A 24,995-nucleotide genomic window follows, 5' to 3' on the forward strand; every position below is an offset into this window, starting at 1 on the left:
TGCAAATGGCAAGAGTTCATTCTTTTTTATGGCTGAGTAATATTCCATTGTATGTATGTACCATATCCAATTGAAGATGTTTCTTAAATTACATAAGGATACTGGGAGCTCAGGTTTTTTTGTTAAATGTTTATTTATTTATTTTGAGATACACAGACACACACACACACAAACACACACACACACAGAAAGAGAGAGAGAGAGAGAGAGAGAGAGAGAGAGAGAGAGAGAATCCCAAGCAGGCTCCAAACTGTGAGCACAGAGCCTGACATAGGGCTCGATCTCACAAATGGTGAGATCATGACCTGAGCCAAGATCAAGTCAGACGCTTAACTGACTGAGCCACTCAGGCACCCTGGGAATTCAGAGTTATTGACAAGGAGAAATCTAGTCAAGAAAAATTAGTGAGAAATTTTTAGTTGCACTTGGAAGGAGTGGATAGGAAAAGGGAATGGGAGTAAGAGAATGAGAAATGGGTGCAAAGACCCTGGGTCAGTTAGGTAGCCCTAATGAGGTGGCTTTGATTGGTGGGTATATGATAAGATATATTATTATTATTATTATTATTACTATTATTATACTGTAAGATAAATATAAAATATTATGAATATATAAGACTTGGTATATAATATTCTAGTCTGGTCACTTATACAATTTCCCACGAACACTCAGTTTAGGTGTGCTAACTTCTAGCAACTTGGTATGTAGACCAGGAATCAGCAGAAATGAAGGCTCAAAGAAGACCTGCTTCTGAGTGTGCTCACGAAAGTGCTGCCTGGGACCTCCTGCCCATCAGCTTCCTCAGGCCTTGCTTCATGTCTTTGTTCCTCAGATTATAGATAAAAGGGTTCAGCATGGAGGACAGAACTGTATAGATGACTGTTGCCACCCTGTCCTTGATGGTATAGCTAGACAGGGGTCGGAAATAAACATAAATAATGCTTCCATAAAAGAGGGTCACCATGGTGAGGTGGGAGCCACAGGTAGAGAAAGCTTTACGCTTCCCCGCAGCTGAAGGGATCTTAAGAACAGCAATGAGGATCCGGACATAAGAGATGACAACACACATAAAGGGGGTCACCAGGGTTATCAATCCTTCTGTGTTAATTACAATTTCATTGAAAAATGTGGGGGAGCAGGACAATTTCAGCAGAGGGTTGATGTCACAGAGGAAGTGGGGGATAACATTGGAGTCACAGAAGGTGAGACGGTTTATCAGAAGAACTAGTAACAGGGAATGGAGGTCAGAGATGGAGCAGGAGAAGGCCAGCAGCAGCACGCAGCGGCGGTGGCTCATGGTGGTGACATAGTGGAATGGGTCACAGATGGCCACAAAGCGGTCAATGGCCATGGCAGCCAGGAGATAACTTTCTGTGTTGGCAAAAGCCAAGAAGAAATACATCTGGGTCATACACTCAGCGTAGGAGATGGACTTCTTCTCTGACAGGAAGTTCACCAGCATCTTGGGAATGATGGTTGTTGTGTAGCAAACATCAATGAAGGATAAGATGCTGAGGAAAAAATACATAGGTGTCTGGAGTTGAGTGTCAGAGCGGATGGCCAGGATGATGAGTAGATTTCCTACCAGAGTGACCATGTACATGATGAAGAACAGGGCAAAAAGTGGCTTCTGGTCCTCAGGCCGGGAGGACAGTCCCAGGAGGATGAACTCAGAGACACTGCCGGTTTGATTGACCCTCTCCATAATCCTGCATGTACCAGTGAATATGGAAAATTCCAGAACTTTCAATTCAACAAGTTCCAATTTATTCCTATTTCCCCAAGAATTCCTATAAATTGCCCATGATTCTGTCTTCCTTCCCTTCCACAAAAAGGAGTTGAACAATACAAAAGTTTAACCTGTGTTAAATGCAGGGACATCAGAGAAAGGATTTCCTTTCAGAAAGAATCCTTGGTGGACCTCAGTGATGCATGTTTCTCTAGCTCCCCATAAATGCTTATTCAGATATGTCAGGTTGAGGCTCATCTCTCTACCCTCCTTGCAAACAAAACAAAGTAAATAAACGACAACAAAAAACCCCAAATACCTATGTGAAACAGGTAAATATGAATGCTGACATAGGCGCACAGTGTTTATAGTCAACATTTCAGAGACAACATTTCATTAAAAGCTGGCAAAAAAAACCCTCTATTATATGTGAACCTATTTATTAGAACACTCTTAAACACTGGGGATTTATGGCTTCACAATTATTCAACACCGTTGCATTAAATGCTCACTGGGAACTCAATTGCTTAGGACTGAACTTTGTACTGAGAGTACAAAGATGAGTCATTCTCGATTCCTAATCTTAAGGTGGTTATAGTCTAGTAGAGAAGAACTTTTTAAACAAATAAGCACAATAAAATGCTACAGGTGTAGTGACAGGTGCACTGGAAAGCAATGAGCTTAGTGTGGTGTCTCTGCTAAAAGCACACATTTTGAAATCAGCTCCTTCATTTTCTGGGTGTGTGGTCTTGGACTGATTACCTAACTTTGATTCTTGATGTCCTCACCTGTAATATGGGGACAGTAAATACCTTCTCACCTCACCTTTACTTCACCCTTCTCCACTTGCTTTATTTAATTCTTTACTTCCTGCCAAAATCCTCTTGTCTGTCAGGTGTTCGGGAATGCTCTTGAAAGCAATTATTCTGTGTTTCTGGGCAAATCTCTCAGCCTTTGATTTTTCACTGTTTGACCACCCTTCACCTGAGTTTGTGAGACTTTAAGAGAGAACTATTTTTGTGTGCTTTTAGGATCTTAATGAGTATGCAATTAAGGCAAATAATAACAGGTATGCCTAAAACATATCAAGTCTTTGCTATGTATAAGGCACTGAACTAAATATGTACGTTACTCAAAACCACTCTGAGCTGGCTCTCAACAGCATTCCCTTTTAACAGATAAGAAAATTGAGGTTAAAGTGTTGAATACTTTTCTCAAGATCATGCAGCCCACAAGGGCCAAAGCCTGGATCCCAACAAGGATGCTCTTAAACACCAAACGCTACCTCCTCACACTTTAGCAAAGCTTCAACAAATTTATGCCAAAAACAAACGGGCTGGGGTGTCATTTTTCACTGTAGAAATTTTCTACCTTAACATCCTTTTTCCACTAACTGATCCACTTTCAAAATCAATGTTGCATGGAGTCCTTTACTGTAATTGCTAGAGACAGGACCTCCTTCAAATCCAGTGTTGACTGGGGCTGTGTTCATGGAGCTATGGCAGGGCACAGGAAAACAAACTTGGGATGCAGAGAAAGAAGCTGTGGGTTTGAATTTTGGCCCCACTAATCACAATGTGTCTTTGGCAAAATCCCTTCCCTGTTCTGTTTCGCTCTCCTCATACATAAGACAAAATAAAGCCTGTTCTCAAGAGAAAAGTGAGGAAGATGCATGTGGAAGCAGTTTGTAAGCCACAAGCTCAATAAACATTTTGGGGGTGACTGGGAAATATCTGATAAAGAAGAAGCTGGTGGCTGGGAAGGAGAGGCGGGGCTAGACCAAATACAGAGGGGGAAGGGAAGGTCTTCTGTCTGTGACAACAGAGGGGGCTGGGGCTAGAAGCATGCAGGAAGACTGTGTTGCTGGAATCACAATCATTTTTCCATTTTTTTTTCTGTCTAGTGCCCATCAGCATGGGCTTTGTTTCTCTAGGGATCTCCCATGTTTTACCTCATAAATATCTCTTGAATCTTGCAACCTTTTTCATCTCCCCACTCTGGTGAAAAGCCATCATTCCTGCCTAGATTATTGCAGTATTGTCCCCATGATGTACTTGGTTCCCACAGCCCCTCTGACACCCCCTCCGCCATCCATTCTCTGCACTGAAGCCGCAGTGTTCTTTTAATAGTAAAAATGTGATCACCTGACTCTTCAGGCTAAAGTCTGGGTTAGCTTTCTAGGGCTTCTGTAATAAAGTACCACAAACTGTGTGGCTTAAAACCATGGAAATATCTTTTGTCTCAGTTCTGGAGGCTAGAAGTCCACCATCAAGTTGTTGGCAGGGTTGGCTCCTTCTGGGGCTGCGAGGGGTCTGTCCCATACCTCTCTCCTTGGTTTGTGGATATTGGTCTTCTCTCTTGGTCTCTTCACATTGTTTTCCCTTATGCATGTGTGTTCCTGTGTCCAAATGTCCCCTTTTCATGATGACATCAGTCATATTGGATTAAGATCCATCCTAATAACTTCATTTTAACCTGATTACCTCTGTAAAGACCCTATCTCCAAATAAGGTCACATTCTGAGGTATTGGATATTAGGACTCCATGTATCTTTTTTCAGGGACACAATTCAACCCATGACAGACACTTTCCTGCTGCATAAGCCTCCCTATTACCCACAGACTGAAGACCAATTCCTTCTTGTGGCTTACTGAGCTTCCGTGAGGTAGCTCCTGTGGGCTCTGTGGCTCATCTCCTGCCTCCCTCCTAGCCTTCGCCCATTTCACACTCCAACTGTAAGGCATTTTTTGCTTCTTCTTGACTCAAGCATTTCTTATTCCATCTGCCTAAATCATCCATTCTCCCTGTCTGTTAGTGCTGGTGGGAGGTCCTCACCCTCTAGCCTCCAGTAGCACATTCTTTTGGACCTCCTGCTGCACACACAGTATGAACTGGAGCTGAATCTTAGTATTTACAACACTGTCTTCCCTGCTAGACTGTGACCTGCCCAAGTATGAAGACCGTGTTTGGTTCTTTGTTACACCACCCTCCCTGGCTTGCTGCCTGGAACATAATAGTCCCTTGATAAATATTTGCAGAATGAAAGAATGCCTAGATGGTCATTCTGGATTCTGAACAGATGTAAGGAAGAAATGCAAAGGATGCCAAGTGGCTGTCTAAAGAACGGCACTCCACTTAATTCACTGCTGGTGGGGCAGAGACCAGCCAGGAATGACAGGAGCCTTCTCTTCTGGAAGGTGCCCCTTGATTTCTTACTGCATCAACTTTAATTGTTTTAATGTTTACTTATTTATTTTGAGAGAGAGAGAGAGAGAGAAAGAGAGGGGGAGTTGCAAAGAGAGGGCTGGACTTGGGGCTCAATCTCACAACTGTGAGATTATGACCTGAGCCAAAATCAAGAGTTGGACGCTTAACTGACTGAGCCACCCAGGCACCCCTGCTTTAAAACAGACTCATAGGGAATCTGTACAGGAGAAACTCTTAGAGATCATGTAGTCCAATCCCCTCATTTTATTTTTTTGTATTTTTTAAATGTTTATTTTTGAGAGAAAGAGCGTGAGTGGGGGAGGGGCAAAGAGAGAGAGAGGGACAAAGAATCTGAAGTGGGATCTGTGCTGACAGCAGAGAGCCCAATGGGGGCTTGAACTCATGAACCATAAGATCATGACCTGAGTGGAAGTTGGAAACTCAACCGACTAAGCCACCCAGGTGCCCCCAACCCCCTCATTTTCAAGAAGAGGGAAATTGAGGGCTGCTGGGAAGCTGGACCTTAATTATCATGACCATTTGAATTGGTAGAGTCAAGAATGGAACCCAGGTCTCTTGGCTTCTCCCTGAAGAGAGGAAATGCCTTGCCTGTTACAGAGCTCATACAGCATGGAGGCAAAGGGCATAGCTCTGGCCCACTTTCTACATATGGGGTCCTGTCCTTATCAGGCGAGTGGTTCAGGGCAAGTAAGTTAACCTCTCTGTGACACAGTCTCTCCATTCATAAAGTAGAGATAATGGGAGAATCTGTCTCACAGCATTGTTGGCTCAGTGAACATGTAAAAAGCACAGTGCCTGGCAGGGGGTCAGCACCCCTACCCCCAAAGTTAGTGATTTATATTACAAGTCAGAAGAAAATATTTTGATAAAGTTAAGTGACCAGTCACGGTCAAATTTTGGAAGTCTGCCTGTTCTGCACTTAGGTTAACCAAACATGTGAAAACCGGAGACTTAGTCATGGTGACCGCCCGTTCCTTTTTGTACACATAGATAGCACTCGTCTTCGTTGGGCTCATTTTGACAATGACACACGGGTAATCCCTTCCTGATTCACTTTGATATCTTATCAAAACACTCAAAATGATTTTGACATGGACCCTTTGGAACTCACTGTTCTCAGATGGTGGACAACGCGGAAGGCATGCCTGGTAGGTGTGGACTGTGAATAGAAACTCTAGTCCTGGTTGTTTGCTATGTCCAGATGTTTTCTCTCCAGATGCAGATGTGTCCGTGCCATGTCTGCAAATTTATTCAGAATTTGCACTTTAGCTAAAGGTCCCAGCCTCCTTAGATCATCCCCTCACCTCTGCTGCAGGAAGCCAAGGAGAACAGGGAGGAGCAGCCCACATGCTCAACAGGTTTTCCAACACTGCTTCAAATTTCTTACTTGTCCCCACCTCTCGTCCCCAGCTCCAGCCTGACTCCTCACTTCAGGAGACCATTACCCAGAGTAATGTGTCCAGAGACCTCTCCCAGCCTGTAATGGTTTAATTCCTTCACTGGGCCTCCTTGGGGCCGCTTGTGCTCTGAGGGAACAGGGTATTCTCTCTGTCTGCTATTCCCTTGGGGAAGTCTGCTCGGTGCCCTCTCCAAGGTTAGAAAGCAAAGCAGAGCCCAAGGGGATGGAGAATGTCTGGGGCCTCCTACTTGGTGTTGGCAATATTCTCCAAGCCTGCACAGATTCGTGGCTGGGTCTCATAGGTGTGACTCGGAACAATGGTGGGTATTTTGGAAGATGGGGATGTCAGTGGAGGAGACTTGGTATTTTCATTTCAGGGGAGATAGTCTAGGTAATTAGGGGGGCAACAGTTTTCAGATAGTGGGAAGGTGGGTGTGTGCGCACACACATAAGCACGTGTGTGTTTGTGCTAGTCCAGGGACAAGTGATAAAGGTAGATTAGAGTCTGATGTTGGTTTATGAGGTAGTATCAGGTTCATTGGGTTCAAGGGGTATTGATGATGTCAGGGGCTCTTAAGTTTTGGATTTCCAGTATGAAGTCAGAGTAACATTTTACATGGTTTATCCATTGGGAAAGCTCTTAGACTTGTTCCAGTTTCAGCTGAAGTAGTGGCCCAGCTGATGTGGAGTCATCTGTCCTCTGAAGAGAACCTCTGACTCCTGGGTTAAGGAGGAGTGTGCAGGCATGGCTCTTTGGATGCTGGGAAGCATCCTCAAGAATTTCTGTACAGATCAAAGGAGGTGGGAGCATACTCAGGAGAAGGACCAGACTTTCTGTTAATCTATATGTTGGGCGTCTTGAAAGTTATCCTCTGAAATACCCTAGTCACGTGAAAAAGAACTAGTCGAATGCTTGGCTCCCTTCCTTGTTTGCTCTCTCCTTCACTTTCTTTTTTTTCTTTTTTCTTCCTACTTCATCCTCTCCTGAAAAGAATGGAGTTGTTTAGAAGACACATACAACAAACAAGAAAATAAATATATTTAACGACTAAATATCTAATTAGAAAATAAATTAAAAATAGCTGAGGGACAAGACACAAAAAAGCAAAGTGTAGAAGATGATAGACAGTGTGAGGGAGGGCACAAAATCAGAAGGAAGCTCTGATACCCTTGCTGGAAACGCATTTAGCTCTGCGTTCGCTAATGAGCAAAGTGGAGAGGGTAAGAAAGTCATGTATATGACTCTCAGCATCTAAGAGATAGAAGCAAATTGGTTTTGTAGGAGATGCATTACCAATTCTGGCTCTCTGATCTGAGAGAAATATCTCTTGTGGGTTTTCACGAAGAGATTACTGTGCACTGCAAACAAAGCCTTCTCTATAAGACCCTTAGAGGAAACAGAAAATTCTTCTAACTGCGTCAGTGGAGGCTTTGGGGGCATCCTGCCAGGATCCAATTTAGTCAAAGTGATCCTTAGGAGGCCCATAGTGTAGGCAGGTAGGCAGTCCTCTGATGATCTGGCTTGCCTCAGTGTTAGTCTTTACTGAAGGACAGCAATTCTTTTTTTTTTTTTAACGTTTATTCATTTTTGAGAGACAGAGACAGAGCGTGAGTGGGGGAGAGGCAGAGAGAGAAGCAGAATCTGAAGCAGGCTACAGGCTCTGAGCTGTCAGCACAGAACCCAATGCGAGGCTTGAACTCACAATGTGAGATCATGACCTGAGCCAAAGTTGGACGCCCAACCAACTGAGCCACCCAGCTGCCCTGACAGCTACTCTTATGTAGAGACATGCCTGACTCTCCCAGTGCATTGTTAGGCTACAAGAGACTGTGCATCCTCTGACATGGTGTGTACATTTCCTATGTATGTAGAAATGTGCTTTTTTTTTCTTTCTGGGGATGACATACACTGTTTTCATTAGATTCTCACATGGATCTTGACCTAAAATGGAGCTGTCTACACAGAGCACTGGTGCTTAGGACATTCTCCATGAATGTCGTTTATCTCCACTAGGTTTTTTTTTTTTTTATGTTTTATTTTTGAGAGACAGAGAGACAGAGAGAGAGGGAGGGAGAGAGAGAGTGGGGGATGGGAAGAGACAGAGGGAGACACAGAATCTGAAGCAGGCTCCAGGCTCTGAGCTGTCAGCACAGAGCCCGATGCGGGGCTCAAACCCTTGAACTGTGAGATCATGATCTGAGCTGAAGTCAGATGCTCAACCGACTAAGCCACCCAGGTACCCCAAATCTCCACTAGGTTTTGATAGTTGTGTTAGTGGTGATGAGTTCTGGATTAGCAGGCGCTCAGAAGTTCACTCCTCTGTGTCTGGTGATGTCTGTCAGCCATGCTGGGCTAGGACTGAGATGTACTTGCCAAGTTAAGAAGCTTAATGAGGACAGGGGCCTTTGCACATTCTAGTTAATGCAATTGGCATCCTGTGGAGTGGGGCAATAGACCCTTGCTTGCTCAGGAGGTTAATTCACCTCTGTTTGGTTGTGAGACTGGAACATTCCCCTGATAAATCCAATCCTCCCATAGAGAGGAATCTGGAATCTGCTCTAACACAATGATCAAGGCCACCAAACTTCTGTGCCCAAAGCAGGGTCACCATAATTTTAGCCTGGAACTTTCTTTTTGTAGCTCTGTTTTTAAATTTCAGAAGTAGTACATGCTCATTCAAATAATTTAGAAGTTTAGTTAGTGAAAGTGAAGAGTCTCCCCTTCAAATCTCAATAGAACTCTTCCCTTTATACACAAACGTGTTTATATACAAATGAAGCCTTGCTATTTGTATTGTTCTGCAACTTCTTCCCCCCATGAAATATTCTATCAGTGCATATAAACAGCACTTATATTAAAAATTTCTAACAACTGGACTACTGATATAAATTAATTTATAAATATAAAACATATATTCCACTTTGTGTCTAACTCAACTTAACTGTATACATCAGGGGTTATGAATTATATGGCCTGCTGGCCAGATTATGCCCACCACCTGTTTTTGTAGTGGAATTTTGCTGGAACACAGAATACTCATTTGCTTACATTTTGTCTGCGACTGCTTTTGCACTACAGTGGCAGGGTTGAATAGTGACAGAGACTGTATAACCTGCAAAGTATTTACTATCTGGCCTTTTACGGAAAAGTTTGTCAAATCCTGATAAATATTATAGAGTCCCTTAGCAAGTCATTACAAGCTGTCAGCACAGAGCCTGATGTGGGGCTCAAACCCATGAACCATGAGATCATGACCTGAGCTGAAGTCAGACGCTTAACTGACTGAGCCACACAGGTGCCCCACATGTATCACTTTTCTAGAGGTAAATTCACTTCTTTCCCTGGTTAATAAGTCTCCCTGGGTATTACATCAACTGGAAATTTTGGTTTGGTTCCCTAAAAGATATTTTAATTCTGGAAAATATTTTATACCTATGTTCCATTTCCATTCATTTTTATAAATTGATGTAAAAATTTTTTACCATATAAAGCTGAATAGCTGCGACAGAGAGATTAAATAATGCTTAACACATCCTCATTAGTTATTATAACAATGCCACTTTCCTAACCTTCCCAGAAAAAAACACCATTTTCTTGTATACCATACATTTCTTGTAACTGGTGTAATTACTAAAGATCATTCCTCAGCAAACTCTAGTTTCTATCTGGTCTGGGGCATAATTATACTTCACCAAAAAACGAGTTTTCTATTAACCTAGGATTTAGGTATCATTGTGGAGCACTGTCCATTTGTCTCCCATGGGGATGATCCAAAGTTGATCCTTTACCTGTTCAAAATTACCAATAGTATCGCAGAAAGCCAAATTCCTTTTTTAGAAGTGTCAGTAAACACCATCCTTACCAGTAAAATCTTGCCTTGGTTTAGGCTGGCCATACTGTTCCCACAAATGAACCTCCTCTTGTCTGAGCCTGTAGCACAACTGGCCACTGCTGTTTAAATATATCAGATGTTATTGCTGTCAACATGGCAATTGTTCCTTCCTGGGTGAGGGTGTGTGTTTTTTCCCCGCGGTTATTGACAAACAAGGTGTTGAGTCAGTTTAGTAAAGGCACAGTCCATTCAAATATTGCTTCATCATATTTCTGGGCCAAATGCCAAGTTCAGGCAGTTTACTAGAAGAAAACTCCCTCTGGTGACCATTTAGAATGTAACAGTGAGACTTCAGGATAGTAATTTCTCTTGACTCCATACACCTAATCAAGCTCCTGACTCATTAACGACCTGTTAGTCCTCAGAGCCAATGCTGTATGATCACAAGTGTTGTTGACATGAATATTTGTGGTGCAAGACTAATTCCAGTACACTATATTCACCAAAAAAGTGTTATGTTCCTCAAGGAATTGCCAGGTGAGCATGTTCACATAGCAGGTGCAGTTAAGTTCAAGTATCCCAAAGCCTTCCCACAATTTTTTTCGGAGGGGGGGTACTTTGCAGAGTGAAATCATCATTGATATGTGACAACTCTGTAATGTCAACATTCCCCTCTTGTTCTTAGGTCTCTTCTTTTCTTGTTCTCCCTTCCATTCCTTTTCATGTCCTTAAATCTTAGCTTTAATATGAGATCAAAATATTAAAAAAAACCATTTACCTCTTGGACATCATTGTAATTCCTTGAGTACCTGGTGGTATAGTTTTCCATCCATGTTTATATCTGGCAAGTTAAACGAGCAAATTAAATTCCAACATTTTGGCAGATGACAACAATGTGTGTCCCTCATATACAGGTACTTGCTTTAATAAAGGCGTCATCCTGGTTAAAGAAACATAATGTAGCAGTTGTTAGCTAACAGTCACAGTATTCCCAGTGAGGTTCAAAGGCAGGAATCAAAATGATAAACATAACAACATGGCACTAAAATAATAATTCCAACCTACTATTATCTAGACAGCTCATCAAGGAACATTGAGTGATGTCTTCCCTTCAAATTGTATGTATAAAGGGCAGTGTGGCTTTGGTCCAACTGTCCTTGGGAAAATGAGTCCTGGGGCATATTCTAGTATTGGCCATGACTAAACACTACACATGAGAGAAATAGCTAAGTCTATTACTGTCATGCACTGAGGTGGTTTTTAAGGAAAGAGTGACAACTCCCTTTCCAGCCAGTATTTTCCATTACGTTATTTCTTTTCAACTGCCACAGGTCTCTCTCACTTATTCTAATCATTACTTGTCTTACCTAGACTGGGCTTCACTGGATAGACATCGCTGGTTCAGCTATACTGCCCTCTAGCGGCACGTAGTGGGATTAGGCTCTCTAGAGCTGCTGCTTTTGTTCATTTCTGGGAAGGAGAAGAAAGGCAAAGGATGATGGGCCAATCTCCACTAGGAAAGAGGGAGGCATCACCTATGGTCACTCTTAATTTAGGGCCGTTAGGTGAAGTCATTATCTGGCTCATTTTTCTTTTAAGAATATGCACACGTTTAGAGGAATTTAAGTTGAATTCTGAGCTGCAATGTCTCTTTCTGGACTGGATGTGCAGATGTTATCCTGGACTCAAGTCAATTAGATTGACAGGACACAGAGGCATTTTGTGAGGTGCAGATAACTTTTGTGAGGTGATAGGTAGCATCATCTCTGTCCCTCTCATTCCTACCTCTGAATGTCCCAAATTTTCAAAGATATTTCCCTAATACTGTCCCTTGTATTCAGATGAAGCACATATTTGCCTGGTGTTAATCTGTCCTGTGCACAGGTGCCGATAGTCCCAAAGCCTCTTCTCATTATCTCCAGGTCATCCAACTTCTTTTAAAATTGAAATGTAGTTTACATCTAGTAAAATAGTGCAAATCTTAAGTGTATACCTTTTACTAATGATTTGTTTATCTAATTCCTGTTAATGAACATTTGACTTGTTTTTAGTCTGCTCTATTATGAATAAAGCTGCTGTGAATATTTTGTACAAGATTTTTTTTGCATAGACTTAGGGTTGTTTTATATTTAATTTTATTAGGAATTGCCAAACTGTTTTCCAAAGTGATTACATAATTTCACATTCCCACTATCAATATATGAGAATTTTGGTTGTTCCAAATCCTACAAAAATTGTGTATTGTCTTTTAAATTGTAGCCATTCTTTTGAGTGTTATGTGGTATCACATTATGACTTTAATTTCCATTTACTTGGTAAGTAATTATGCTGAGCATCTTTCACATGCAGTATTGGCCACTTGAATATCTTCTTTTGTAAAGTGTCTTTTCAATTTTTATATCTACTTTTAAACATTAAATTTATGCTTTTACTTTTTGATTTGATTAAGTTCTTATATATTTTAGATATGTTTTTTGTCTGATATATGTAGTGTGAATATTTTTTCCATTTTTACTTTCTTTTTTTAAGTTTATTTATTTATTTTGAGAGAGAGAGAGAGAGCTGGAGAGGGGCAGAGAGAGGGAGGGAGAGAGAGAGAGAGAGAGAGAGAGAGAGCATCTCAGGCAGGCTCTGTGCTGTCAGCGTAGAGCCCGATGCAGGCTACAACTCTCAAACCATGAGATCATGACCTGAGCAGAAATCAAGAGTCAGACGCTTAACTGACTGAGCCACCCAAGTGCCCCTCCATTTTCACTTTCTTAAGGTGACTTTTGATAAGCAAAAGTTTTGAATTTCATGAAATCCACTCAATAATTTTTCTCTTATGGTTAGTTCTTTTGTTTCTTGACTGAGAAATCACTCATGTCAAGGTCACAAATATATTTTTCTATTATTTTTGAATAAAAAAATTTAACAGTTTCAGCCCTTATATTAAATCTATGAGCCAATTTGAATTTATTTTCATGTATGGTGTGCAGTAATTAGTAGGCTAATTGTTTTCTGTGTGCATATGCAGTTGCTCTAGCATAATGTATTGAATGGGTACTCCTTTCTCCACTAAATTGCATTGGCACTTGGTCAAAAGTCAAGTGATTATATAAATAAGTATATATTTCTGTGTTCTCCATTCTGTTACCTTGATCTATTTATCTATTCTACACCACATAAATACTGCACTATATTAATTATGTCAGCTTTGTAGAAATCTTGAAATTTGGTAATGTGTTTCCTCCAACTTTGTGATTTTTCTTCAAGGTATTAGCTGTTCTAGGTTGTTTTAATTTTCATTTAAATTGGGCTTGTCAATTTCTGAGGACAATGACCAGGCTCCTGCGCTGAAATTTGGAGTAAAGTGCATGGAATCAGAGTTCACTCTCCCACAGCTTAAGCAGTAGCAGCCTGGTCACATTTGGTGTAGGGTATCTATAGACTGTGATTAGGGGAGGGAGTCACAGAGGAACATAAATTGCAATGACCTCTTGTTTCTCAATGGAAACACTTGATGCAGTAGGACAATCCAGGTTTATCCTTAAACTTTCAAAAGTTTTGGTTTCTAGAATGTTATATACCATCAAATTATAATTCGAGTGGCAGAACCAAAATATGATGTGTTTCAGGTATGCATACACATAGAAAGTTTCTCCTCTTTGGTACCTTGCAAAGAAATTCCTTCACCATTGCATTGGCCATCTGATTTATTAATAGGTTTACATTTAATGTGCTATCAATATTTATTTAAATGAATTAGAGATTAATTGGAAATTAATTGGAAGTGTGTGCATTAATTGGAAATTCTCTCTGTCCCCTACTACACTTACATTCTTACTGCACTGACTATACCCACATATACATTTATACAATCTTTAAAAACATAATGAATTCATACTTTTATACTTGTTCTATATCTTTATTTTTCCACCTAATGGCTTTTCAAGGAAGTAATAAACATTTATTTGATTCTTTCAACTTGCTACATATTCTTTTTTAAAAAAATACTTTTTGAGAGAGAGAGAAAGCAAGCAGAGGAGAGGGGCAAAGGGCAGGGGGAGAAAGAGAGATTCTTAAGCAGGCTCCATGCTCAGCACAGAGCCTGATGTAAGAGTTCAATCATGTGACCCTGGGATTGTGACCTGAGCCAAAATCAAGAGTTGGATGCTCAACTGACTGAGCCACCCAGGCTTCCCTCAACTTGCTGCATATTCTTACATTCTATGTAACTAATCATAATATCTCTATTATTCATAGATAAGATTTTAGGTTGTTGCCATTAAAAAAAAATGATGTTTTTATTTATATTTGGGAGAGAGAGAGAGAGAGAGAGAGCAAGTGGGGGAGGGGCAGAGAGAAAGGGAAACACAGAATATGAAGCAAGCTCTAGGCTCTGAGCTGTCAGCACAGAGCCTGAGCAGGGCTTGAACCCACAAGCAGTAGATAATGACCTGAGCCAAGGTGGGATGCTTAACCAACTGAGCCACCCAGGTGCTCCAACTGTTTTGCCAATTTTTATCTGTAATAACTGGAAATCAGTGAAAAAATGTATCTCAATATCCAATATACTTTTTTTTTTAATTTTTTTCAACGTTTATTTATTTTTGGGACAGGGAGAGACAGAGCATGAACGGGGGAGGAGCTGAGAGAGAGGGAGACACAGAATCGGAAACAGGCTCCAGGCTCCGAGCCATCAGCCCAGAGCCAGACGCGGGGCTCGAACTCACGGACCTCGAGATCGTGACCTGGCTGAAGTCGGACGCTTAACCGACTGCGCCACCCAGGCGCCCCAATATCCAATATACTTTTATGATACTATTTCCATAGGTTAGAACCCGAAGAGTGGGAGTTTCTAGAATAAAGTATTAAATCACATATTTTTAAATTTTTTTTTTCAACGTTTATTTATTTTTGGGACAGAGAGAGACAGAGCATGAACGGGGGAGGGTCAGAGAGAGGGAGACACAGAATCAGAAACAGGCTCCAGGCTCTGAGCCATCAGCCCAGAGCCCGATGCGGGGCTCGAACTCACGGACCACGAGATCGTGACCTGGCTGAAGTCGGACGCTTAACCGACTGCGCCACCCAGGCGCCCCTAAATCACATATTTTTAAACATAAATGTTTAGGGATAGATGGAGGAAAGAGAGGTTCCAACATCCTCCTTGTGGAATGGATAACTTTCATATAATCACTCTTGGTTCTTGTTCTTTCTGGCTATTACCATTTTTAAGTTGTATAGTAAAAAAATAAGAGGAAATATAAGAGAAATAAGGCCACAGCAACATAATCAAGAATAGAAAGATAAGGAGCACATGGGTGGCTCGGTCAATTAAGCATCTGACTTCAACTCAGGTCATGATCTCACAGTCATGAGTTTAAGCCTTGTGTCAGTCTCTGTGCTGACAGCTCAGAGCCTGGAGCCTGCTTCAGATTCTGTGTCTCTCTTTCTCTCTGCCTCTCCCCCACTTGCTCTCTCTCAAAAATAAATGGACATTAAAATTTTTTTTAAAGAATAGAAAGATAAGAGTAAAGGCAAAATTTAATTTTTAAGCAAGAATAAGTTTTATTAAAGAAAAAAAAATAAGAAATTATAAAAATCCTCATAAGAAAATTAGCTAAAATTTAATTCCTCTCCTCCCCTTCCCTCTCTCCCTCTATTCTTTCTCCCTTGAAATGTTTACAAAGATATTCAACAGCTGTAAATTAGGTAATCATTTTCAGCAATATACTGAAATGTGAAAGGTATTGGAGAGTAAGTCTTAATAAAAGGACAGCAATTTTTTCAGGAAATATTAGTTGGAAATGGTTAGTTTAAAGTATTATTTAGAGGATGAGAATGTGATGAATCTTTGTGAGAAAGTTGAGGAATAGTAAGGAAGAATATCATGATTTAAACAGAGCGGGGGACAATTATGGGCTGTCATCAATGCATGTGATCACCCACAATAGCCGTGTCTCACATAGATTAAAAAAAACTAACCTCTAGCAGTTCAGTTGTTCACCAAGATCTAGTAGATACTAGATTCAAGTGAAGCAGATTCCACTTGTGGGTTTGTCAAGAGGGTGCTGCCTGGGATTTCCTCCTGCCCATCAGCTTCCTCAGGCCCTGTTTCAGGTCTTTGTTTCTCAGGCTATAGATAAAAGGGTTCAGCATGGAGGTAAGAACTGTGTAGACAAGTGTTGCTATGTGGTCCCTGGCAGTGTAGGTGGACAGGGGCTGTAAATAGACATAGAAGATGCTTCCATAAAAGAGGGTTACCACAGTGAGGTGAGAGCCACAGGTGGAGAAGGCTTTGCGTTTCCCAGCAGCTGAGGGGATCTTGAGAACTGTGATGAGGATTCGTATGTAAGAGAAAGTGATGCACAGAAAGGGGGTCACCAAAACAACAGAACCTTCTGACATTATCACGATTTCATTGAGAAATGTGGAGGAGCAGGACAATTTCATCAGGGGACTGAGGTCACAGAGGAAGTGATGGATAACATTGTTGTCACAGAAGGTGAGACGATTCAGTAGCAGTGTGTGTAGGAGTGAGTGGAGGTGAGGAAGTGAGCAGGAAAAGGCCACCAGCAGGACACAGCGGTGGTGGTTCATGGTGGTGACATAGTGGAAGGGGTCACAGATGGCCACATAGCGGTCAAGGGCCATGACCGCCAGGAGGTAGCTGTCAGTGTTGCCCAGAGCATAAATAAAATACATCTGTGTCAGACACCCAGCATAGGAGATGGTCTTCTCTGACAGGAAGCTCACTAGCATCCTGGGGACAATGGTTGTTGTAAAGCAAATGTCAGTGAAGGACAGGAAACTCAGGAAGAAATACATGGGGGTTTGGAGCTGGGGGTCAGAGTGGATGGCGAGGATGATGAACAGGTTCCCTGTTATGGTGACCAGGTACATGGTGAGGAAAAGGATAAAGAGTGGTTTCTGGTCCTCAGGCTGGGAGGAGAGCCCCAGGAGGATGAACTCAGAAACACTGCTGGTTTGGTTGACTCTTTCCATTGACTTGAGTCTAGTTATATACAAGACGTTTATTTTTTTACCATACTGTAAGTCCAGAGCCCAAATCCTGAGAACCCAGCAAGTCTGTTTTTTCTCTGGTTGTGATTAGTTGCTCTGTAGGGACAGCTTATTAGTCTCATGGTTCTTGATGTGGTCCTTCCTTCCCAAATCCATGGGCATCACAAGGGCCTTATATTGAAGGCTGGAGGGATAGAAGAATTTACCTTTAGAAACCATATATGTATGCAAAAATACCTATGAAAACATATTAATTATATATATTAACTGTTGACATATATGTGCTTTTTCTCAGTCATATCCAATTACCCGGTGATGGATATCAAAGTGGCCTCCATTTATTGCTACTACAAAAGTTTCTGCAATGAGAGATCTTGAATAAACAAAGAGTTTTAAATCAAGTTTTTGGAGTCAGCATATTCATCTATATCTCACCAATGAACATATTACATAGAGGTTCTCAAAGTTTGAGACATTGTTTATTTATATATTCGTTGTTGCCATAAAAATCTCTGCAACGAACATGCTTATATCATGAAAGTGTTTGAAATAATTTTTTAGAAGCAGCATATTCTTTCACACCTTTTCAATGACCCATTTACATTAGATTTTCATGCATTAAAAATTCTTATTCTATATTAATGTATTCATTTATTTAATGTTGAAATATCAATATATTAATTCATTTAACAGTTAAATGCTGTACAGATATTAACCATTCTATAATGTCATGTACATCATGGTGATTATAGTTATAACATTGCATTGCATATTCCAAACTTGCTAAGACAGTAAATCTTTAAAAAAAAAATGCTTACAATGCAATCGTAAATTGCTAAACATCTTTATACCTCAGATTCACTATGTATGATATTGGACACAAATATTCACATGTTCATGAGAATTTAGTGAGAAATGAGAAGACAGAAGAGAGACAAGCATATTGTGAACACTCAGGAGAAACCTCTTAAAAAATTTTTTTTAAATGTTTATTTACTTTTGAGAGAAAGAGAGAGACAGAGGCATGAGTGGGGGAGGGGCAGAGAGAGGGATACACCAAATCCAAAGCAGGCTCCAGGATGCAAGCTGTCAGCACAGAGCCCGACGAGGGGCTCAAGCTCACAGACGGTGAGATCATGACCTGAGATGAAGTCGGACACTTAACTGACTGAGCCACCCAGGCGCCCCAGGAGAAACTCTTGATCATCATCAATCCCATTGTTGCTTTCCCTTATCTGCTATGACTGGTTGTCCTCAAAATCAATTAACTCACATGCTTGAAGTATCATATCCCTCACTGCCAAGTTGTCAGAGTAACCTCATGATTTTGTAAGATCTTATGGAAGGATGATTTGTTTAGGCATTGAATGATCTGAGTGAACCAGTAGTTAAAGTTAAAAACAATAACCAATATTATTGAAAATGTACTACGTGTCAAGCTTGTGCTAAGCACCTCACAAATTCTCACGATGAGGGATCACAACATATGTGTTGTTATCAGAAGCCTGAGGCTTAGAGTGAAGTGGTTTGCTCAAGGTCACTAAGTAAGTGAGTAGCAATCAGGATTTGAACTCCAAGCTGAATCACTCTGAAGCTCATGCTCTTAACCCTCAGGCTACACCTCCTCATGTCTCGTATATATACTGTCTGTCACAACCACACACAGGCACTGTTTTCCTTGTTGTGTCATTTCCTAAGTGACCTCCCTTTCTTTCCCTCTTAACTGATAAGCTTCCTTCTCCCATGTTCAGAATCTATCCTTGTAGTGGCTGAAGAGGTGACCGATCTTGCTGTGTTACACAGATGGTGGATTTGAAATGTTGAACATCTATGATTAAATGGCCAAAATCAGGTGGAAAAAATTGGCCATGCATGTCTGGGGCATGTCTGGCATGGAGAGTTGTGGTTGGTGCTGGACAGTGTCCTGGAGTTAAGACAAAAGATGGGGGCTTGATTTATCCTCTGTCACTTGCTCATGAACTGAATCCTAATGTTTTATGAATAGCAAATGAGATACCATGGCTGCAAAAACAGTTTGTTAAACACAGGTCAATATTAAAAAGTGAGCCATCTGTGAAAAGACTGCCTGTGGAAATAAGAAATTAGTGGAGATTTGGTTTAATTAATGATGTTGGGTGATCCAGGTCATAAGTGAGAGGATCACCTATTCTGATAACTAGAAAAAAGGAAGGTCTTGAATCTGAGAATCAGGAAGAACAGTTCTCAAAGCACAGGGTAAGTGTGTAAGACTGGGAATACAATAGTTTCCTTTCCTTTTCTTTCTTTCTTTCTTTCTTTCTTTCTTTCTTTCTTTCTTTCTTTCTTTCTTTCTTTCTTTCTTTCTTTCTTTCCCTTCCTTCCTTCCTTCCTTCCTTCCTTCCTTCCTTCCTTCCTTCCTTCCTTCCTACCTTCCTTCCTTCCTTCCTTCCTTCCTGTGTTTTGCTTCTAGCAAAGCACATAGGGTAGATGGTCTAGAGGTCAAACTGGATGGACTGAAAACCAAAAGCTGGGTGGAGGTTTTAGATGGACTCTATGACCGCTTAATCCACACAATAGTTGAAATCCTCAGGGAGGAAAGAGTAAGTGCCAGAGGTTGGAGGAGCCAAGAGGGTGGCCAGCTTACCGAAGCTCACCTCCAGATCCAGATGCTGTTCTTGCCTTCCCATTTTCCCCAGAAGCTGGTCTGCACCACATCTGCTACTCAGCTGCAAGTCTGCTTCTCAGCCAAGCACAGCCCCCTCATGTTTCTCCCATGCCACTCTGGGCTGATTAACAAGGAGAGGAACAGGAAAGGCGGGGGAGCTGATGTGCTACTTGGAAGGGATAGCACGTTTCCCCACACTGGCCTCCAATCCCTCAAGTCTGGCCCCCAGCATGCTGCTGCTTTCCCAACTCCCCATTTCAGAAGGCAGAGACGTCTTGACTCAAGGGGCAAGGACAGTCTTGATGGCAGAAGCTCAGGCAGCGTGCGTCTCCTGAGTCTGAGCTCTGCTCTGCTGGCCTCGGGGGCCCTTGTTAGGCTGAAGGAGTTGTGGTGTGATGACCTCTCAAGGGAGCTGGTCCTGTGATTGCTCTAGGCAGAGCAAGCAGACTGGAAATCACACCTAGCATGGCTGACTCAAGGGGACAGGGGAGACCTGAGGCTTTCTGTTTTGATGTGGGGCTCATCCCAGAGCCACTTAACCTCACTGCAACATCTCAAGGGTGTGCTTTAATCTCCCCAACTCTGGGTTATCAGGGGTGGACAAATATTTATGTGGGTGAATATTTTTATGTTTGGGGATGCAGGTGTGGACTGAGGTATATTCTAGAACAGGGAAGTGGCAGTTTCCAGGGGATTCAGTGGGGGTAGATCAGTGGTATGTATGTGTGTTCCAGTGTCTTGGCAGGCATGTGGATCCGATTATTTTTTTTCCTGTGTGGGATTAGTTTAATGTCGGTTGATGTATGTTTAAAGCACAGGGTATGCAATGGTTGTTGTCATATTTAGCTAAGGGACTTTGGAAAAATAGTGTATGTGTTTTCAGAGTTTAGGCTCAGAGCAGTCTTTTAAGGGTTAGTGTTGAAGAAAGAAGATTAAAAAAATTTTTTAATGTTTATTTATTTGAGAGAGAGAGAGAGAGAGAGAGAGAGAGAGAGAGAATTAGTGGGGGAGGGGCAGAGAGAGAGGGAGACACAGAATCTGAAGCAGGCTCCAGGCTCTGAGCTGTCAGCACAGAGCCAGATGTGGCGCTCAAACCCATGAACTGCAAGATCATGACCTGAGCCAAAGCCGGAGGCTCAACTGACTGAGCCACCCAGGCGCCCCAGAAGAAAGAAGATTTTAACAGATTGCTGGCCTTGCCAGTAAGTTAGTTGCTTTTAAGAAATTACTTAGCCTGCATAATAGAGCCTCAGTTTTCATCTGAAAAATGAGGATAATGACTCATCCTGGCATTGAAACCGGATAGAAAATTTCCTTTGGAATTTTATAGACAGAATATTGTATATCATGGTGAACACTATCCATAACAAGATGTAGGAAATGAAACACATTTTGCTGTTGTCACAATACATGTGTGTGTCTGCTTCCTTAGCCTCAAGGTTAATTTTTCAGCTTTAATCTATGTATTAGAGTAGGTACTAGAGAGATAGAAAGTCCTGGATTTTTACTCCTGCCTCTTCCTCTTACTAGTCATGTGGCTGTCCTTTCTAATCATTCATTCAACTTCTTCTCATTCTTTCTTCTTCCTCCCTTCCTCCCTCCCTCCCTCTCTCTCCCTTCCCCTTCCTCCCTCTCTCCCTCCCTTTCCTTCCTTCCTCCCTCCCTCCCTCCCTTTCAGTTCCTCTTCTTCTTCTTCTACTCCTCCCCCCCTCCTCCTTCTCCTCCTTCTTCTTTATATTTTAGTTAGCATACAGTGTAATGTTAGTTTCAGGAGTAGAATTCAGTGATTCATCACTTACATACAACACCCAGTGCTCATCACAAGTGACCTTCTTAATACCCATCACTCATCCAGCCCACCCCTCCCTCACCCACCTCCCTCCACCAACCTTCAGTTTGTTATGTATTATTAAGAGTCTCTTGTGGGGGCACCTGGGTGGCTCAGTCAGTAAAGTGTCTGACTTTGCTTCAGGTCATGATTTCACAGTTCATGAGTTTGAGCCCTGCATTGGGCTAGCTGCTGTCAGTGTAGGGCCTGGAGCCTGCTGGATTCTGTGTCTCCTTCTCTCTGCCCCTCCCCTGATTGTGCTCTCTCTGTCTCTCAAAAATAAATAAACATAAAAAAATTAAAAAGAGTCTCTTCTGGTTTATTTCCTTTTCTTATCTTTCCCCCCTCCCATATATTCATCTGTTTTATTTCTTAAATTATGTATATGAATGAAATCATATATTTGTATTTATGATTGATTTATTTCACTTAGCATAATAGATTCTAGCTCCATCCATGTCATTGCAAATGGCAAGATTTATTTTTTTGATGGCTGAGTAATATTCCATTATATGTATATACCACATCTTCTTTATCCATTCATCAGTCAATGGACATTTGGGCTCTCTCCATAGTTTGGCTATTGTTGATAATGTTGCTATAAACATTGGGGTGCATGTACCTCTTGGAGTTTGTATTTTTGTATCCAATGGGTAAATACCTAGTAGTGCAATTGCTGGGTTGTAGGGTAGTTCTATTTTTAGTTTTTTGAGGCGCCTCCATACTACTCTCCAGAATGGCTTCACCAGTTTGCATTCCCACCAACAGTGCAAGAGGGTTCCCCTTTCTCTGCATCCTCGCCAACATCTGTTTATCTACAGTTATTAATTTTAGCCATTCTGACAGGTGCAACTTGGTATCTCATTGTGGTTTTGATTTGTATTTCTCTGATGGTGAGTGATGTGGAGCATCTTTACATGTGTCTGTTGGCCATTGGGATGTCTTCTTCGGACAAATGTCTATTCATGTCTTCTGCCCATTTCTTCACTATATTATTATTTGGGGGGGGATGTTGTATTTGAAAAGTTCTTTATAGATTTTAGATACAACATTTTATCTAATATGTCGTTTGCAAATATCTTCTCCCATTCTATCAGTTGCCTTTCAGTTTTGTTGGTTGTTTCCTTCTCTCCGCAGAAGCTTTTTATCTTAATGGTGTCTCAATAGTTCATTTTTCTTTGTATTTCTCTTGCCTCCAGAGACATGTCTAGTAAGAAGTTGCTGTGGCCAAGGTTACTGCCTGTGGTCTCCTCTAGGATTTTGATGGTTTCCTGTCTCACATTTAGGTCTTTCATCCATTTTGAATTTATTTTTGTGTATGGTGTAAGAAAGTGGCCCAGTTTCATTCTTCTGCATGTTGCTGTCCAGTTTTCCCAACACCATTTGCTTTCAGCTGTTTTTGTGTCAGTACCATACTGTCTTGATGATTACAGCTTTGTAATACAGCTTGACGTCCAGAAATGTGATGCCTCCAGCTTTGGTTTTCTTTTTCAACATTACTTTGGCTCTTCGGGATCTTTTCTGATTGCATACAAATTTTAGAATTATTTGTCTAGCCCTGTGAAGAATGCTGTTGTTATTTTGATAGGATTACATTGTATGTGTAGATTAATTGGGTAGTATTGACATTTTAACAATATTTGTTCTTCCAATCCACGAGTATTGAATGCTTTTCCATTTCTTTCTGTCTTCTTCAATTTCTTTCATGAGCTTTCTATAGTTTTCAGTGTACAGATCTTTTACCTCTTTGGTTAGGTTTTATTCCTAGGTATTTTATAGTTGTTGATACAATTGTAAATGGGATCAATTCCTTGATTTCTTTTTCTGCTTCTTTATTATTGGTGTATAGAAATGCAACTGATTTCTGTACATTGATTTCATATCCTGTGACTTTGGTGAATTAATGTTTGAGTTCTAGCTGTTTTTTGGTGGAGTCTTTTGGCTTTTCCCCATAGAGTATCATGTTGTCTGCAAACAGTGAAAGTTTGGCTTCTTCCTTTCCATTCTGGATGCCTTTTATTTCTTTTTGTTGTCTGATTGTTGAGGCTAGGACTTCCAACACCATGTTGAACAACAGTGGTAAGAGTGGACATCCCTGTCATGTTCCTGATCTTAAGGGGAAAGCTCTCAGTGTTTCCCCATTGAGGACAATATTAGCTGTGGGTCTTTTGTATATGGCCTTTATGATCTTGAGGTATATTCCTTCTATCCCTACTTTCTTGAGGGTTTTTATGAAGAAAGGATACTATGTTTTGTCAAATATTTTTCTTCATCTATTGAGAGGATCATATAGGTCTTACCCTTTTATTAATGTGATGTACTGCATTGATTGATTTGTGGATATTGAACCACCCCTGAAGCCCAGGAATAAATCCCACTTGATTGTGGTGAATAATTCTTTTAATGCATTGTTGGATTTGGTTTGCTAGTATCTTGTTGAGAATTTTTGCATCCATGTTCATCAGGGGGATTGATCTGTAAGTCTCCTTGTTAGTGGGGTCTCTAGCTGGTTTTGGAATCAAGGTAATGCTGGCTTCATACAATGAGTTTGGAAGTTGTCTTTCCATTTCCATTTTTTAGAACAGCTCCATTTTTTGGAACAGTTAGAATAAATACTAACTCATCTTTAAATGTTTGGTATAATTCCCCTGGAAATTCATCTGGCCCTGGAATCATGTTTGTTGGGGGATTTTTGAATCAACTTATTGATTCAATTTCTTTACTGGTTATGGGTCTGTTAAAAGTTTCTATTTCTTCCTGTTTCAATTTTGGTAGCTTATATATTTCAAGGAATGTGTCCATTTCTTCCAGATTGCCCAATTTGTTGCAATATAATTGCTCATAATTTTCTCTTATTATTGTTTGTGTTTCTGCAGTGTTGGGTGTGATCTCTCCTCTTTCATTCTTGATTTCATTTATTTGGGTCCTTTCTTTATTCTCTTTGATCAATCTAACAAAATCAATCAATTTTGTTAATTGTTTCAAAGAATAAATTTCTGGTTTCATTGATCTGTTCTGTTTTTTGTTTTGTTTGGATATCATTGATTTCTGCTCTAATATTCATTATTTCCCTTCTTCTTCTGGTTTTAGGTTTTATTTGTTGCTCTTTTTCCAGCTCCTTTAGGTGTAAGATTAGGTTGTGTATTTGAGACCTTTCTTCCTTCTTTAGGAAGGCCTGGATTGCTATAGACTTCCCTCTTATGACTTCGTTTGCTGCATTTCAGAGGTTTTGGACTGTTGTGTTTTCATTTTCATTGGCTCCCATGTATTTTTTAATTTCTCCTTTAATTTCTTGGTTAACCCATTAATTATTTTCATAGGATGTT

The 24,995-nt window shown here is 40.9% G+C and overlaps 2 protein-coding genes across 2 annotated transcripts; both read right to left on the minus strand.

The window, feature by feature from the left end:
- Nucleotides 1-305: 305 nt before the first annotated feature.
- On the minus strand, nucleotides 306-2,296 carry LOC115499249 (olfactory receptor 1L1-like). Its single transcript, XM_032595662.1, has one exon. The coding sequence runs from the start codon at nucleotides 1,703-1,705 to the stop codon at nucleotides 761-763; it is 945 nt and encodes a 314-aa protein (XP_032451553.1). The 5' UTR covers nucleotides 1,706-2,296; the 3' UTR covers nucleotides 306-760.
- A 13,938-nt stretch (nucleotides 2,297-16,234) lies between these two features.
- On the minus strand, nucleotides 16,235-17,179 carry LOC115499846 (olfactory receptor 1L8-like). Its single transcript, XM_030294048.1, has one exon. It carries the CDS (start codon nucleotides 17,177-17,179, stop codon nucleotides 16,235-16,237), a length of 945 nt encoding a protein of 314 aa, XP_030149908.1.
- Between the last annotated feature and the right edge of the window lie 7,816 nt (nucleotides 17,180-24,995).

Source organism: Lynx canadensis, chromosome D4, assembly GCF_007474595.2.
Source record: "Lynx canadensis isolate LIC74 chromosome D4, mLynCan4.pri.v2, whole genome shotgun sequence".
NCBI classification, from domain to species: domain Eukaryota; kingdom Metazoa; phylum Chordata; class Mammalia; order Carnivora; family Felidae; genus Lynx; species Lynx canadensis.